The sequence below is a fragment of the Hylobates moloch genome, unplaced genomic scaffold, assembly GCF_009828535.3.
Source record: "Hylobates moloch isolate HMO894 unplaced genomic scaffold, HMol_V3 SCAFFOLD_18, whole genome shotgun sequence".
NCBI lineage: Eukaryota > Metazoa > Chordata > Mammalia > Primates > Hylobatidae > Hylobates > Hylobates moloch.
In genome coordinates this window covers 38,905,596-38,922,455 of record NW_026652293.1, presented here as the reverse complement: position 1 = coordinate 38,922,455, position 16,860 = coordinate 38,905,596, and the positions used below count along the sequence as shown (strand labels likewise).

At 40.5% G+C, this 16,860-nt stretch overlaps 1 protein-coding gene across 2 annotated transcripts; it reads left to right on the top strand.

Moving 5' to 3' along the window:
* Positions 1-1,340: 1,340 nt before the first annotated feature.
* Positions 1,341-16,361, top strand: USP1 (ubiquitin specific peptidase 1). Of its 2 annotated transcripts, none has more exons than XM_032136748.2 (9): positions 1,341-1,483; positions 3,864-4,102; positions 5,860-5,980; positions 6,541-6,645; positions 7,453-7,613; positions 9,044-9,735; positions 11,961-12,131; positions 13,074-13,275; positions 14,874-16,361. In XM_032136748.2, exons 2-9 carry the CDS (start codon positions 3,933-3,935, stop codon positions 15,607-15,609), a joined length of 2,358 nt encoding a protein of 785 aa, XP_031992639.1. In that variant the 5' UTR covers positions 1,341-1,483; positions 3,864-3,932; the 3' UTR covers positions 15,610-16,361. The 2 variants fall into 2 exon arrangements, with proteins under 2 accessions (XP_031992639.1, XP_058286372.1); XM_058430389.1 differs by lacking the exon at positions 14,874-16,361 and adding an exon at positions 13,835-14,861.
* The last annotated feature ends 499 nt before the right edge of the window (positions 16,362-16,860 follow it).

Below are 16,860 nucleotides of genomic sequence, written 5' to 3'. Positions count from 1 at the left end.
CACAAAAGGAAGCACACAACCAGATGAGGCCTGCCTGCCGCTCCTGAACCCTTTGGGAGGGCTCGCGCGGGAACCCTGGGAAGCTCCCGCGGCCGGAGCTGGGCCTGAAACTGTTCTTTCGTTTCCTCCTGCGGCCGAGAAGGGGAAGGGGTAAACAGGCGAAAATGAGGCGAATAGGGGCTGAGGAGCGGGCCTCAGCTCTACAGCATTCGCCTGAGAATGTATTGTTATCCGTGGCAACGCCTTGTCTCATTGGATGGCCCTAGGCCTAGTGTGGCCGCGACTCCGAACTGAAAGCCCGGGCGCGGCGGCATCCACCCGGGCAGCCATTTTCCGAAGCTGCTCTCCTGGTAACCCCGCCCAGGCGCGTACGCACGAAAGGAGGCGGGGCTTGCCGCGAGGGCCTCGCTCCGGAAGCCGCACCCTCCGCGGCGTCCCACCGTCGAGGATTAACAAAACGCCAAACAAGATTTTAACAGTCGGCGGCGAAAGCGCGCACTCGACCGCCAATGAGAGCGGAAGGAGGGGCACTGCGTCTGAGGAACACTCCGTATGTCGAACAATGATTGGCTGGAGCCCACCTTTCTTCTTTTTTGCTATTAGATAGGCTTCCTGCTCCCGCCCATTTAATTGGCTTTGGTCTAGGTACTTCTGATTGGCTTCCCCCGGGCGGTGGGAGGCGCGGTTTTGGGGATTGTTCATCATGGATTGGTGAATTTGGGCTCCTTCTGGAGGCGGTGGCCCATCCCGTTTGCTCTCTGTCCCGTCTCCCGACCCGTACGCTTTTCCCTCAACTCGCGCGCACGAATGGTTAAAAAAAGGGTGTAAGGCTCGAGCCCGCCAGCCAGGCCGCTAGCACCTCGCGCGCGCCCTCAGCGAGGACCCGCACGAGCTGCCCGGCTCTGTGCCTGCGTTGTTTGAAACTGTGGAACCCGTTAGGCTCTTGGGGAACTACAGTCCCAGCTGGCTCCGGAACCCGTGCGTGCCAGGGGCGAGTAGCCGTCGCGAGACGGCTCCTGCCTTTCGTGTCTCTGCAGCGTAGAGACTGGAACCGGCATTTTCAAAGGACGCCACGTTCAATCGCAGCGCTGGCGCGGGCGGAGGCTAAAACACGGGGGTCCTGAGACTGAGGAAAACGCGCCAAGTTCCCCTCGGTGGCGGAGTGCTAAAGACCCTAGCGGTTCAGCCGCTCGGCGAGCGGGGCAGCTGCTTGTTGCGCTCCTGGCTACCCCGGGGCGGGTGCAGATGGGCGCCGCTCCCGGGATGTAGTTGGTATCGGTGCAAGGCGGGAGCGAGCGGCGGTCGGGGTTCCCGCTCTTGGGAGCGGATGGTCACTCCCCCGCGGGGAGGGCTATCCGACCAGATTGTCCTGGGGCCGGGGACCCGGCGGGCTCGGGGCAGGGACTCACTTGTCGCACCCACACTCATTCGGGTTGGACTTGCCGGCGTCACCGCCGGGGACTTCGCTTTGGGCCATGACCAGGTAAGGAGGGCCTGGGAGGAGGGGCCGGCGCCCGGGCGCGGGGGCAAGTTCGGCCGGCGCGGGAGAGGAGCTGCTGGGGAGACCCCGGGACCGTGTTGGCCTCGCACCCTGGTCGAGCTGCCAGCGGGAGCCGTGTGTGCCTTGGGCGTGGCGCCTGTCTTGCCGCCGCCGGGACGTGAGAAGGCAGGTGCGGGCTGGGCGTAAATAGGCCAACTCCGCGGCGAGGGCGCCCGGCGCGGGGGTGTGGGCCGAGGACGCCGCCGCCAGCCTCCCCCGACCGGGCAGCCCGGTCGCTCGCTGCTCGTCCTTCCAGCTTTCTTTGCGTTCCCGAGAGCGGTGAAGGATGGGGAGAAAGAAACGTTTCCACGCAGGTTGCCCTGTGTCGGTAATTGCGAAATTTTACCGCGCGTTTTCTTCACTTACACTTTTTCAAGAAGTGTTTAGAACGCCGCGTGTCTTAAACCTTGGCGAAGATGTCCTTGTAGATTTTTCTTGAAAAATCGGAATCAAGTCGTGTCATCTTACAAAGAATTTAAAACTGTCGGGACTGAGTGTCCACGCTGTCAACACATAATGGTCGATTCGTCGTGCTTTCTGCGAAAGTTGATTTAGTTACAGGAGAAATATTTTGGATGTAACAGCCCCCCAGTTATAAGGAAAGCCAGGAGCAAGAAATAGCAAGGATACTGCACCTGGCAAAATGTGTCATTCTCGGTGTGAGCTTTGCTTTGAGGGGCTATTTGGTTTGTTGATTAAGCTGACGATCTGCTATTTCACCTGCCTAATCAATTCTTCCCTTCTATGAAGTCTGATTACTCTGTCGGTTTGAGATCCAGTTTCTGTCATCCATTAAATTGGCTCTCGAGAAAAACCTTTTATCAGAATCATTAATGCTTGGCGATCCCTGAGAATTTAGCGCAGGTTGGTTTATCCTTCAGAAGACAGCGCTTCCTCAGAAGCATTAGGTGGACAGGAGAGTAAGCGAAGTTGGAGACAGAATGGGGAGATTGATCAGCTTTCCAGTTCTTCCTGACTTGGGTCTCAAAAATGGTTGCAGTGCTGAGTTCAGTGTGAATTCCTAGATCAGTGTCAGCCACGTGAAATGCTTATTAAGGATGGAATTTGAGTGAGTCTTATGTAGTTCATTTTATTACTCTGCATTTTAAATTTGAAACTCGTTGCTGAAGTTTTGGGCTTTAAATAATTTTATGGTAATACTCTAGTCAGATAATTTTTCCTCACGTCCTGAAAAATAGGACTGATGTAGAAAATATTAACTCCTACAAATGTTGCCATATTTTTTTCATGTGAAAGTTTTACTTTAAAACAGGGTGGGAAAGTTGCAAATGGCAAACCAAATCATCTTTTTTTCCTACTCAAAGCACTATTTTTAAAATCCAAAGTTTTTTAAAAAGTTTGGAAAACGAGTATTGTGGTTTCTAGTGCATTAAGAATTGGATTTACACAAAGTGCATCGAACAGTTTTTTGTATCACGGTCTCAACTTTGCTAGTGTTTTATTATCTTTCACTTACGGTTTTAGGTATAACTTAACACATCTCTATGCCTTGAATGCAAATTATACTTTAATAAGCTTTTTAGATACTTTATTTTCATGTATTCATGTTAATAACTAGAAAAGGCATTGGAAGAGAGGACTCATCGTCCAGCACTACTTTGATTTTCCATTCATCCTTTGCTACCTTGTACTTGAGAATTAGAGGTGGTAGTGCTCAGTCAATATTTTCTGAATGAATCATTATAATGAAAATTTTTTTTTTTTTGAGACAGAGTCTTGCTCTATGGCCCAGGCTGGAGTGCAATGGCACGATCTCGATCTCGGCTCACTGCAACCTCCGCCTCCCGGGTTCAAGGGATTCTCCTGTCTCAGCCTCCTGAGTAGCTGGGATTACAGGCTCCCGCCAACAGGCCCGGCTAATTTTTGTATTTTTAGTAGAGATGGGGTTTCACCATGTTGGTCAGGCTGGTCTCGAACTCCTGACCTCGTGATCCACCTGCCTCAGCCTCCCAAAGTGCTGAGATTACAGGCGTGAGCGGCCGGCCCGTGAAATATTAACTTGTTACTACTTATACTATTTTACTGTAGGTCTACTAAATAGGATATTTTGTAATGCAACCCTTAATCCATAGCAGGCTGATTTTAAAAATTCAGTAGCTTCTGTTTTTTGTTCTTTAAGAATAGTGTGGTATGCTTCTTCATTTAAGCAATAAATATTGAGTGCTTATTGGCAGGCATTAGGTTTTCAAATATTAATTTCTAATTTGTACCATTCCCTTGGTAAATTTGTTTTCAGAATTGATGATTTTGTTGCCTAAAACTGATAACCAAAAACTAATGAAACTTTCTCTGTGATTAACAGATATAATTGGTGATTACAGCTTTCCTCTATAAATTAACTCTTGACACTCCTTGGGATTTGAAGAAAAAAATGCCTGGTGTCATACCTAGTGAAAGTAATGGACTTTCAAGAGGTAGCCCATCAAAGAAAAACAGACTTTCCTTAAAGTTTTTTCAGAAAAAGGAAACTAAGAGAGCTTTGGATTTCACAGATTCTCAAGAAAATGAAGAAAAAGCTTCTGAATATAGAGCATCTGAAATGTATGTATCTTACATTTCTGTACTTTAAAAATTCTACAGTGAAGCAGCAGTGAACTTGTTTGACACCTCCAGTCTGGCCTGATAGTCTATAGCGGCACAAAAAAAGTACACTTCAGTGTACTTCTTAGTCAAATCTAGCAGTTTATAGTAGGAACAGCAAAACTGGTGGTTCCCGGTAGGAATCACATCCATAATGTTTAACTCATGAACACTGTGCTCAGCCTTTTAGACTAACTTGGAGAAACATTTATTGACTAAAGTTGTCTTTCTGAGTTTAAATTTGATTATTTGTAGTGTGAAACATTTGTGTAGGGGTAAAAGGTTTTATATATATATATATATATTTGTTTGGTTCAGACTTGACAGTTATAAGACATTTTAAACTCTGTAGTCATGTAATTAGTCATACCTGTTGGAGGCATACGATTGCAAATTATAAAAATAAACAAAAATAAGTAATGCTTTTGATGCAAATAAATTATTTAGCTACAGAAAATAAATCAGAACAAAGTGGAATACTTTATTCCACCACCAGCAGCTCTAGCTGGAGTCTGTACTACTTCCCTGTTTAACATATAGGCACTCTGCTGGGTGACTAAGGTGGATTTGGTCCCATGTATTAATTTCCTAATAGCTATCAATAACCAGTTGAGATTGTGTGAGAGTGAACCTTTTGTTTATCAGCATTCATACTTCTGAATACTTTGAGGTGCTAGAGTAATAATAGCTAGCAATCGTAAAATAAATGAAAATACTGGGAGGACCTAGTGGTTTTTTTTTTGTTGTTGTTAAAGAAGTAAAAGAATAGTAAACTTGAGAAGCATTTGTTTTTTGAGATGGGGTCTCCTTGTGTTGCCCAGGCTGGTCCTGAACTCCTGGGCTCAAGCAGTCCTCCCAAGTAGCTGGAATTACATGTCAGTGCCACCACACCCACCTGAACGTTTTATTTTTAAGTGAGGGATAGCTACATATTTTTTTTTTTTTTTTTCTAGCAGGAAGTCATATATAATTCTCTTCATAGACTTTCTTTGCTCTGAATTCTTATTAATAGAATCTTACTTAGTGCAGCCTCTCCCAATTATTGTCATGGTTAGTTTACTCCCAGGTTTCTGTTCAGTTAAACTACTTGATTAAAATGTCAAAGTAGATGAAACAAATCACAGTCTCTCAGTTCCTCAATTTTCTACTGTGTAAAATAGGATTAACATCCTTTTAAGGGAATTGTTCTGTGGCTTGTTACGTGTAATAATGTTTTTAAATGCTTTTGAAACATTTATTCTGGGCATATAGCAATTTTTGAGCCTGTATTTCTTTTTTTTTTTTGAGAAGGAGTCTCGCACTGTCGCCCAGGCTGGAGTGCAGTGGCGCAGTCTTGGCTCACTGCAAGCTCCACCTCCCAGGTTCACGCCATTCTGCCTCAGCCTCCCTAGTAGCTGGGACTACAGGCATCCGCCACCACGCCCGGCTAATTTTTTTTTGTATTTTTTAGTAGAGACGGGGTTTCACCATGTTAGCCAGGATGGTCTCGATCTCCTGACCTCGTGATCCGCCCGCCTCGGCCTCCCAAAGTGCTTGGGATTACAGGCATGAGCCACCGCGCCCTGCCTGAGCCTGTATTTCTTAAAATGTCATCTGAACAAGATTCACATACTTTTCAGATTATACAACTTTCGGGAAAAGACTAAATCCACAGAAGTAATATTTTCACCTTGTTTCTTTAACTACTTGATTATTGTTCTCCCTTCTATATTTCATAGTGATCAAGTTGTTCCTGCAGCACAGTCTTCACCTATAAACTGTGAGAAGAGAGAAAACTTGTTACCATTTGTGGGACTGAATAATCTCGGCAATACTTGCTATCTTAATAGTATACTTCAGGTAAATTGACAATTTTGCTATATAATAAAGCTTTGGTAGGCAAAGAATGATGGAACATTTAATGTTTCTGAGTTATTGGAGGACTTTAATGTCCATACTGTCTTTGCCTTTGATTGTAAATAAACCAGAATAGGCTAAAATAATAAGTTTCATGTTATTAAACTTCCTTTGGGGTAAGAGAAAGTGATAGACTAAATAAAGGTGGGATAGCAAAATTGAGTAGACCTTAAGTGGAAGGTCAAACCTTTAATATCTTTCTCTGATTCCTGGTGCTACAGTGATACATATCTTATCCCTTGGAAGTAACGTTGGTGTTGTGTTGTGTGTCCTTGTAACCTTAAAGTCTTAGCAATGTCTGCCCAGGTGCAGTGCTTTGTGCTAATGAGGGAAGATACTGGGCTACTACTGATGAGGTGGAGAACAAATTTTGACACAAAACTTAATCTCAGAATTTTAGGTAATACACATTAAAAGTGCTCTATAGAAAGCATCATGTTGTTTTAATGATTTTACGTATACTGTTTGTTCAGTAAACACTTAGACAGTCTCACTTTTTATAGGTATTATATTTTTGTCCTGGTTTTAAATCTGGAGTAAAGCACTTATTTAATATTATTTCAAGGAAGAAAGAAGCTCTAAAGGATGAAGCCAATCAAAAAGACAAGGTAAGAAAAATAAAGAACAGAAAATAATGTAAAAAGCAAAAGTAAATTAATGGAAATTTATTTGCCTGGAAATGAAGAGGATGGGGGGGTGGATGACAAAGATTAGTTCTCTGTTAACGAGCTATTGTCAGGCAATTATTTTTCATTCTTTCAAGGTAGCTAACTAGATAATTCCCTTTTACAGTGTTTGCTCCTGTACTCTGTATCAAACTTCTGTTACTTGTATACTATACATTATTGTATACTATAATCACAATATGTCATACCCATGTACAACTTACCCATTGTGTTTTCAAATTGAGTTAAAATTTAAATACATTGTAATTCACATAAATAGCAATTCAAAATTCCTCTTAAAATTACAAAAAAGACCAGGCGTGGTGGCTCATGCCTGTAATCCCAGCAGTTTGGGAGGTCAAGGTGGGTGGTGGATTGCTTGAGCGCAAGAGTTTGAGACCAGCCTGGGTAACATGGCAAGACTTGTCTTTACTAAAAATACAAAAACTAGTAGGGCGTGGTGGTGTGAGCCTGTAGTTCCAGCTAATTGGGGGCTGAGGTGGAGGATTGCTTGAGCCCAGGAGGTTGAGGCTCCAGTGAGCCGCCTCAAGCCACTGCACTCCAGCCTGGGTGACAGAGACCCTGTCTCAAAATAAAAAAATAAAAAATAAGGCTTATTTGTACATCCCTTAAAATTAGTGCTATTATGCAACTTAGAAAACCTAGTATTCTTAAGTGAGACAAAGACAAAGGGGGAAGGTACTTAATTTGTTCATAAAATTATTGGTTTGTGTGTTTCTTTCTTGACAGGGAAATTGCAAAGAAGATTCTTTGGCAAGTTATGAATTGATATGCAGTTTACAGTCCTTAATCATTTCGGTTGAACAGCTCCAGGCTAGTTTTCTCTTAAATCCAGAGAAATACACTGATGAACTTGCCACTCAGCCAAGGCGACTGCTTAACACACTCAGGTATAGCCTACAATATAATTTTAGGGTTTCAATTTAGCTACTTGTTTATATCCTTGGAGGAGAATGATATGTGAAGAAACAGGAATAAAGGGCAAGGAAAGTAGAAACTCTAGGTCCACAGTCCTTTTTATCCCAGAGGCTCTGAATACTGGAAATTTTTTTCATAAATTTGGTGCTAAATTCGTTAGATCTGAATATATTATATGAGGCTTTTTATAGTCATTCATATTTATCTCTAACGTGAATATTCATACATCTTTCTATAGAAGTAGTAATGTGTTTAATTATAGAGTACTCCCATATCAAGTCGGTGATAAATATTTTACTTATATGCCATATTATCATTTAATCTGAAAATGTCTGAATTTCTAAATGCGTGGTCCTAAGGATTTCACATTAGGAATTATAGGACTATATTCAAAATACGTATAAGAACTGTAAATTCCAAATATTCTATTTTTACATGTGATTAGAGGAGAACTGTTGGCTAACTGGATTAGATTGCTTTTTGGTATTTTCTTAAAAATGAAACTTTACATATAAAATAGCTTTATTCAAATAAAATTATAGGGCAAGTCTTGAAAACAATCACTTAAGCGTTTAGTTTAAAAATAGAACTAGGTGCAATATATTGCTATACCTTAGTTAAGAGGTATTGTAGGCCGGTCACAGCTCACACCTGTAATCCCAGCACTTTGGGAGGCCAAGGTAGGTGGGTCATTTGAGGTCAGGAGTTCAAGACCAGTGTGGCCAACATGGTGAAACCCAGCCCCTACTAAAAATACAAAAAATACAAAAATTAGCTAGGCGTGGTGGTTCGCACCTGTAGTCCCAGCTACTCAGGAGACTGAGGCAGGAGAATCTCTTGAACCCGGGAGGCGGAGGTTGCAGTGAGCCAAGGTTGTGCCACTGCAGTCCAGCCTGGGCAACAGATCAAGACCCTTGTCTCCAAAAAAATAAAAATAAAAATAAATAAAAAATGCCATTGTAGCGTGGTGGCTAAGAGCGGGTTTGAATACTGGCTTTTCATCCTAAGTAGTCTGTGACCTTGGGCAAGTTATTTAACCTCTCTGTGCCTTAGTGCCTATATCTGTCAGTAGTGGTGATAATAGTACCTCATAGGGTTATTGTGAAGATAATGTATACATAGAAGATAAAAAACATTTTGACTAAAACCTGGTATATGGTAAGCATTATCTAAGTATTATTAATACATTTAGAAAGAGGATCAAAGTATAATGAAAATAGGGTACAATTTACTCTTACTTTTAGTTACAGGTAAGAAATTCCAAATTAGTGCTGAATAAATGTCTTGACATTTAACAAATGAAATAATTTATGATTTTCCTTACATGAATTAATTTCTATATAGACTTTATGTACTGTATCTTCAAAACTAGAATAGATGAAATGGAAATTTTTATTTATAGGGAACTCAACCCTATGTATGAAGGATATCTACAGCATGATGCACAGGAAGTATTACAGTGTATTTTGGGAAACATTCAAGAAACATGCCAACTCCTAAAAAAAGAAGAAGTAAAAAATCTGGCAGAATTGCCTACCAAGGTAGAAGAAATACCTCATCTGAAAGAGGAAATGAGTGGTATTAACAGCATGGAGATGGACAGTATGAGGCATTCTGAAGACTTTAAAGAAAAACTCCCAAAAGGAAATGGGAAAAGAAAAAGTGACACTGAATTTGGTAACATGAAGAAAAAAGTTAAAGTATCCAAGGAACAGCAGTCATTGGAAGAGAACCAGAGACAAACTAGATCAAAAAGAAAAGCTACAAGTGATACATTAGAGAGTCCTCCTAAAATAATTCCTAAGTGTGTTTCTGAAAATGAGAGTCCAAGACCCTCACAAAAGAAATCAAGAGTTAAAATAAATTGGTTAAAGTCTGCAACTAAGCAACCCAGCATTCTTTCTAAATTCTGTAGTCTGGGAAAAATAACAACAAACCAAGGAGCCAAAGGACAATCTAAAGAAAATGAATATGATCCTGAAGAGGACTTGGGGAAGTGTGAAAGTGATAACACAACTAATGCTTGTGGACTTGAATCTCCAGGAAATACTGTTACACCTGTAAATGTTAATGAAGTTAAACCCATAAACAAAGGTTAGTGTAATTCTTAGACTTTGATAGGTAGAAGCATTAGCAGCTACAGAATTAGAATTTTCTCTTCCTAGATACATGTACAATATAATCTCTGGCTAAAATTGTTTCAAGAGAAGGAAATTTAACACTGAATGTGAACTATGGTGTTTTAAGTGCTATGCTTAGTGTGTATGTATATATTGTATTACGTGTGTGTGTGTGTGTGTGTGTGTGTGTGTAATGTCATTAAAGTAATTTTAACTTATAGCTTACAAAGTAGGGAAGTTCGGCCAGGTGTGTTAGCTCGCACCTACAATCCCAGTACTTTGGGAGGCCAAGGTGGGCAGCTCACCTGAGGTCAGGAGTTCAAGACCAGCCTGGTCAACATGGTGAAACCCTGTCTCTACTAAAAATGCAAAAATTAGCCAGGCATGGTGGCGCACGCCTGTAGTCCCAGCTACTCGGGAGGCTGAGGCAGGAGAATCGCCTGAACCCAAGAGGTGGAGGTTGCAGTGAGCCAAGATTATGCCACTGCACACCAGCCTGGGGCGACAGAGCAAGACTCTGTCTCAAAAAAAAAAAAAAATAATAATAAAGTAGGGAAGTTCAGTATATTTTAATGTACATTTAAGAGTACATTTCCCTTTATGCAGTGTTTGACAAACTGATGAAGGACATTGCATTTAGTGAAATTCTTAAAGTAGAGACTAAGTACAGTCATGTGTTTCTTAACAACAGGGATATGTTCTGAGAAATGTGCTGTTTCATTGTGCGAATATCACAGTGTACTTACACAACTAGATGCTAGAGCGTACTACACAACTAGCCTATCTGGTATAGACCAGGATATCTAATCTTTTGGCTTCCTTGGGCCACACTGGAAGAAGTGTCTTGGGCCACACACAAAATACACTAATGATAGCTGATGAGCCAAAAAAAAAAATCAAAAAAGTCTCATAATGTTTTAAGAAAGTTTATGAATTTGTTACGGGCTACAGGCAAGCTTTGCATGGCCTATTGCTCCTGGGCAACAAACTTGTACAGCATGTAACTACTGAATACTGTAGGCAACTGTAGTACAATGGTATTTGTGTATCTAAGACACATCTTTTTTTTTTTTTTTTTTTTTTGAGACGGAGTCTTGCTCTGTCGCCCAGGCTGGAGTGCAGTGGCGCAATCTCGGCTCACTGCAAGCTCTGCCTCCCGGGTTCACGCCATTCTCCTGCCTCAGCCTCTCCGAGTAGCTGGGACTACAGGCGCCCGCCACTACGCCCGGCTAATTTTTTTGTATTTTTAGTAGAGACGGAGTTTCACCGTGGTCTCGATCTCCTGACCTCGTGATCCGCCCGCCTTGGCCTCCCAGAGTGCTGGGATTACAAGCGTGAGCCACCGCGCCCGGCCTGTATCTAAGACACATCTAAGCATAGATGTGTAAACATAGGTACAGTAAAAATCATAGACTACTGTCATATGCGGTCCATTGTTAAATAATTGAAACGTTGGTAGGTGGTGCCTAACTGTAAGTTACACCATACTTGAACTAGATTTTTACCTAGTTTTGTCCAGATCTACAGATATCAGGGAAAATGTGTAATATTGATATGGTGAATAGTTTTACCGGAAATGTCATCCTTATTCTGGGTTTATTCTGTGGGGAAGTGTCTGTAGGGAGGGAGTTACAATACAACTGACTTTTTAAAAATTTTTTTTATTTTTTTAAAAATTTTTTTGGAGACAGAGTTTTGCTCTTGTTGCCCAGACTAGAGTGCAGTGGTGTGATCTTGGCTCACTGCAACCTCCGCCTCCCGGGTTCAAGCAATTCTCCTGCCTCAGCCTCCCGAGTAGCTGTGATTACAGGCATGTGCCACCACGCCCGGCTAATTTTGTATTTTTACTGGAGACAGGGTTTCTCCATGTTGGTCAGGCTGGTCTTGAACTCCCAACCTCAGGTGATCTGCCCGCCTCACCCTCCCAAAGTCTTGGGATTACAGGCGTAAGCCACCGTGCCCGGCCTACAACTGACTTCTTTTAGAGACACTTAGTAATTCATAGTCAAAGTTTTATCTTTACAGGGACCTTAAATTTCATTAATAGGGTACCTCTAATAAGCTAACAATGCTAATAAGCTGATCTATGAAAATGAAACTGTTATTCATGATATACTTTATTTAAATGGAAAATTGGTTATTTGGACTATAATGAGAAACTAATCTGTATAGACTTACATTTTCCTATTTTCATTTTAGGTGAGGAACAAATTGGTTTTGAGCTAGTGGAGAAATTATTTCAAGGTCAGCTGGTATTAAGGACGCGTTGCTTGGAATGTGAAAGTTTAACAGAAAGAAGAGAAGATTTTCAAGACATCAGTGTGCCAGTACAAGAAGATGAGCTTTCCAAAGTAGAGGAGAGTTCTGAAAGTAAGCAAAATTGGAGTCTTGTGTGGACCATGATGGAATATTTATAATTCTTTAACAACACAAAGTTTAATAGTAGCTGGTGTAATTAGGGAGGGGAAAAAAGCTAGCTTTTAGTGTCTAATGTAACCTTTCTGCTTATCTGGCCTCACTTATAAATGGTTAGCATTTGGGAAATTGTGACATCTTGATTTTGATATAGAGTGTGTTAGAATGGAAAACTGGCTTTAATAAGTGTACTTTTGGGAACCTGAGTCTTTCAGAGCTACTGAGGTTATTTTTTTATTTTTTTGAGACAGAGTCTCGCTCTGTTGCCCAGGCTGGAGTGCAGTGGCGTGATCTCAGCTCACTGCAAGCTCCGCCTCCTGGGTTCATGCCATTCTCCTGCCTCAGCCTCCTGAGTAGCTGGGACTACAGGTGCCCGCCACCACGCCTGGCTAATTTTTTGTATTTTTAGTAGAGACAGGGTTTCACCGTGTTAGCCAGGATGGTCTCGATCTCCTGACCTCGTGATCCACCCGCCTTGGCCTCCCAAAGTGCTGGGATTACAGGCGTGAGCCACTGCGCCCGGCTTACTGAGGTTATTTTTAACACAATAATTGAGCCACTGTTGTGTCTAGTGCATACCACAAAATATGGAAATACCATAGGAAATAATCATGAGACAGGTTTACCTGTCACATACTGAAAGTTGGCAATTAAATGTAAACAGACTAGGCTTATTTTGTTTTTGCTGTCATATTTTTTGGCTGATCAAATATATTTAAAAGATATGTATACTGTTGATGCACTTATGAAAGTAGTTTCTGAAAGTAAAATCTCTTTAGTTATTTAGGAATGGGTCGGTCACTTGAAATTAAATGCTAATTTTGAACATGAAACTTTGTGGTTTATTTTTGAATGTCTGAGAGAAGTATTTGTGAGTGAAAGGATTCTCCTTTTTAGTTTCTCCAGAGCCAAAAACAGAAATGAAGACTCTGAGATGGGCAATTTCACAATTTGCTTCAGTAGAAAGGATTGTAGGAGAAGATAAATATTTCTGTGAAAACTGCCATCATTATACTGAAGCTGAACGAAGTCTTTTGTTTGACAAAATGCCTGAAGTTATAACTATTCATTTGAAGTGCTTTGCTGCTAGTGGTTTGGAGTAAGTATTGTGAATAAGAACTGTATGAAGAAAATGAGCTGCTGTAGAAGATAAGCTGTTCAAAATGCTGTATTAGTAGGAATGTAAAGTACTGAAATGAAGTAGATTATAAAGATTGCTTTAGTAAAGTTTTGTTCTCTTATTAACAGTTTCCCTGTAAAAATGAAACAACTTAAATCCTTTTGATATGAATACATATTCTATTAAGTATGATTTCTTTTCCTTTTTTTTTTTTGGAAACAGGGTCTCATTCCAGTTGTCCAGGCTGGAGTGTAGTGGCACAGCCTCAGCTCACTGCAGTCTTGACCTCCCAGGCTCAGGTGATTCTCCTACCTCAGCCTCCTGAGTTGCTGGGACTACAGGTGCATGCCACCATGCCCAGCTAATTTTTTGTATTTTTAGTAGAGACGGGATTTCACCATGTTGCCCAGTCTGGTCTTGAACTTCTGGACTCAAGCAATCCACCTGCCTTTGCCTCACAAAGTGCTGGGATTACAGGCATTAGCTACCATGCCTGGCCAGTTTCTTTATTCATCTTTTCATATTCATTCCCTCTTAGATGTTAGTAGCAGAATTCAGTAGAACTGACTAAAGCAAGGAACAAATTTTGTATACATCAAGATTTTTTTGAAGGGGCGAGAAAGGCTAAATTCTTCCTAGTTTTAAGGTAAGCCAGGAAATCGAACTAGTCTTTGAACAGTTTGGGAAAAAAGTGCTGATTGTTTTGGATAGTCTGTTTTTTTCTGACATGTATAATGTCATTGTATATGTGACTCCTTTGTACATTAGTTGCTTGTTTGAAATTACCACGAGGGCTTTGCAGTAGCTCTCTCACACTTGATTATGTCAGAAGATAACATATAGCCCCTTACTCAGTGGACCTTCCCTTTGCTAATAGTATAAAATACTATTTTATTTACTTTCCCAAATTTTGGTAGAGAAAAACTTCACACTAAAAATGACTAAAGTGGGCTGGGCATGGGTGGCTCACACCTGTAATCCCAGCACTTTGGGAGGCCGAGATGGATGGCCTGTACCCGGGAGTTCAAGACCAGCCTGGGCAACATGACAAAACCCTATCTCTACAAAAAATAACACAAACTAGTTTGGTGTGGTGGCGGGCACTTGTAGTCTCAGCTACTCGGGAGGCTGAGGAGGAGGAGCCTGAGGTGGGAGGATCACTTGAGTCCAGAAGGCTGTGGTGAGCCATTATTGCACCACTGCACTCAGCCTGGGTGACAGACCCTGCCTTAAAGAAAAAAAACCCAAAATGTAACATTTTCGGTTCGGGTTCAGTCTATTTAAAATACCATTTATTTTCTTAACTGCACAGAATTAGGAAAATAAAGGAAAAAATACAATTATTTCCTCCACAGAAATGCCTGAATATTAGAAGTTAAATATTTAAGTATTTTTTGTTTCTGCATGTATTATAAATATTATTCAAAGTTGGGGTCTTGTTTTGATTCTGTTTTTCTGATATATGAACACTGGATATTAAGGGTTCATTCAGATTTTTACTTGGTTTCAGATTGGGGTGTAACATTTTGAATTTAAAATGGAACTGCAGGAAACCTTTTCTTTTTTTCCTCCCAAAGGTTTGATTGTTATGGTGGTGGACTTTCCAAGATCAACACTCCTTTATTGACACCTCTTAAGTTGTCACTAGAAGAATGGAGCACAAAGCCAACTAACGACAGCTATGGATTATTTGCGGTTGTGATGCATAGTGGCATTACAATTAGTAGTGGGCATTACACTGCTTCTGTTAAAGTCACTGACCTTAACAGTTTAGAACTAGATAAAGGAAATTTTGTGGTTGACCAAATGTGTGAAATAGGTAAGCCAGAACCATTGAATGAGGAGGAAGCAAGGGGTGTGGTTGAGAATTATAATGATGAAGAAGTGTCGATTAGAGTTGGTGGAAATACACAGCCAAGTAAAGTTTTGAGCAAAAAAAATGTAGAAGCGGTTGGACTTCTTGGAGGACAAAAGAGCAAAGCAGATTATGAGCTATACAACAAAGCCTCTAATCCTGATAAGGTTGCTAGTACAGCGTTTGCTGAAAATAGAAATTCTGAGACTAACGATACTAATGGGACCCATGAATGTGATAGAAACAAGGAATCCAGTGACCAAACAGGCATTAATATTAATGGATTTGAGAACAAAATTTCATACGTAGTGCAAAGCTTAAAGGAGTATGAGGGGAAGTGGTTGCTTTTTGATGATTCTGAAGTCAAAGTTACTGAAGAGAAGGACTTTCTGAATTCTCTTTCCCCTTCTACATCTCCTACTTCTACTCCTTACTTGCTATTTTATAAGAAATTATAGAGAGTGTATTTTCCTTGTGTATATATTAAACACACCCACACAAACATTGGTAAAGTTGATTACATCAAAGAATCTTTAGCTTATCTTTTGAAGCTACTGGATATTATTGGTCTCTCTAGGTTTTTATATAAATAGTGAAATTTGAATTACTGAAAACCATGTTAATTTTTAGAACTCATTTTCCTCAATAGAGACTAGTGATGCATTAGCTTCTGGGAACAAACTTGTATCGGTTCTTAATTATCCAAAATGGAGGCATTTAAACACTTGGATTTACACCAATCTTTTGTGTTTGCTTTTTAAGATAAAGTGCTCGTATTTGTATTCTCCATATTTTGGAGTAATTATCTACATGATGTTTATAGTTCCTGTGGTTTTTCACCCAAGAAGCAGAATCTCATTCAGTACATTTAGTTTTATAAGAGTCATGAAGCTAAATCCTTGGGCTATGTCAGAGGCACAAAGTCTAGAATGTGTGTATTCACAATGGTGTATGTACATTTTGTGCCTTGATTCACTTAGAAAAGTGTCTCAGAAAACCCGGACAATTCGCTTCTACACAAGAATTTTATATGTATTTATGAAGATGATTCTGTACCCTAGTATATCTTTTTGGGCATGGACTAATTTGTATCTGTTTAACTCATATTCTGCACGATCTGTATATAGTACATCAAACTTAGAGGTGTGACCTTAAATTTAACTTTTTTTAAAAACTGGGAGGTCAATAAAATTTAAACTGCTTAACTATGTATATGAATATTTGAATTTTTTACTTGTATATTTTTATAAATACAGCTGAATTTTCTTAAAGAGAATGTGTGTATATATGTATATATATGAGAGAATAAGCGTGCATAATTACCTTTATTACTGAATACTTTCTGACAGTGCAGGAGAAGTTTTTCAAAGAGGAGAAATTGTGCTTAGTCCATCCATCCAAGCTGTCACACTTAAAAGAGGTTTATAATGAAATCTGTTGCATCTAATTGTCCTTTAAAGTAGACATGATTTAATGGAATCCAAAACTGGAAAAGTTAAGATGATGCTTTGGGCACACATAAAAACTTGGTTAAAATTTCATTTAAACTAGTATACTGAAGTGGTAAGTGATGAATGATTTCATGACTTGTTAAGGGACATTCTTGGTACTAAGAGTTTTTCCTAGAAATGATTCTAACTATATAAATGATATTGAGATAACACTATAATACCCCATTTCAACAAGGAGTACCTTCTCAACTAAAAACA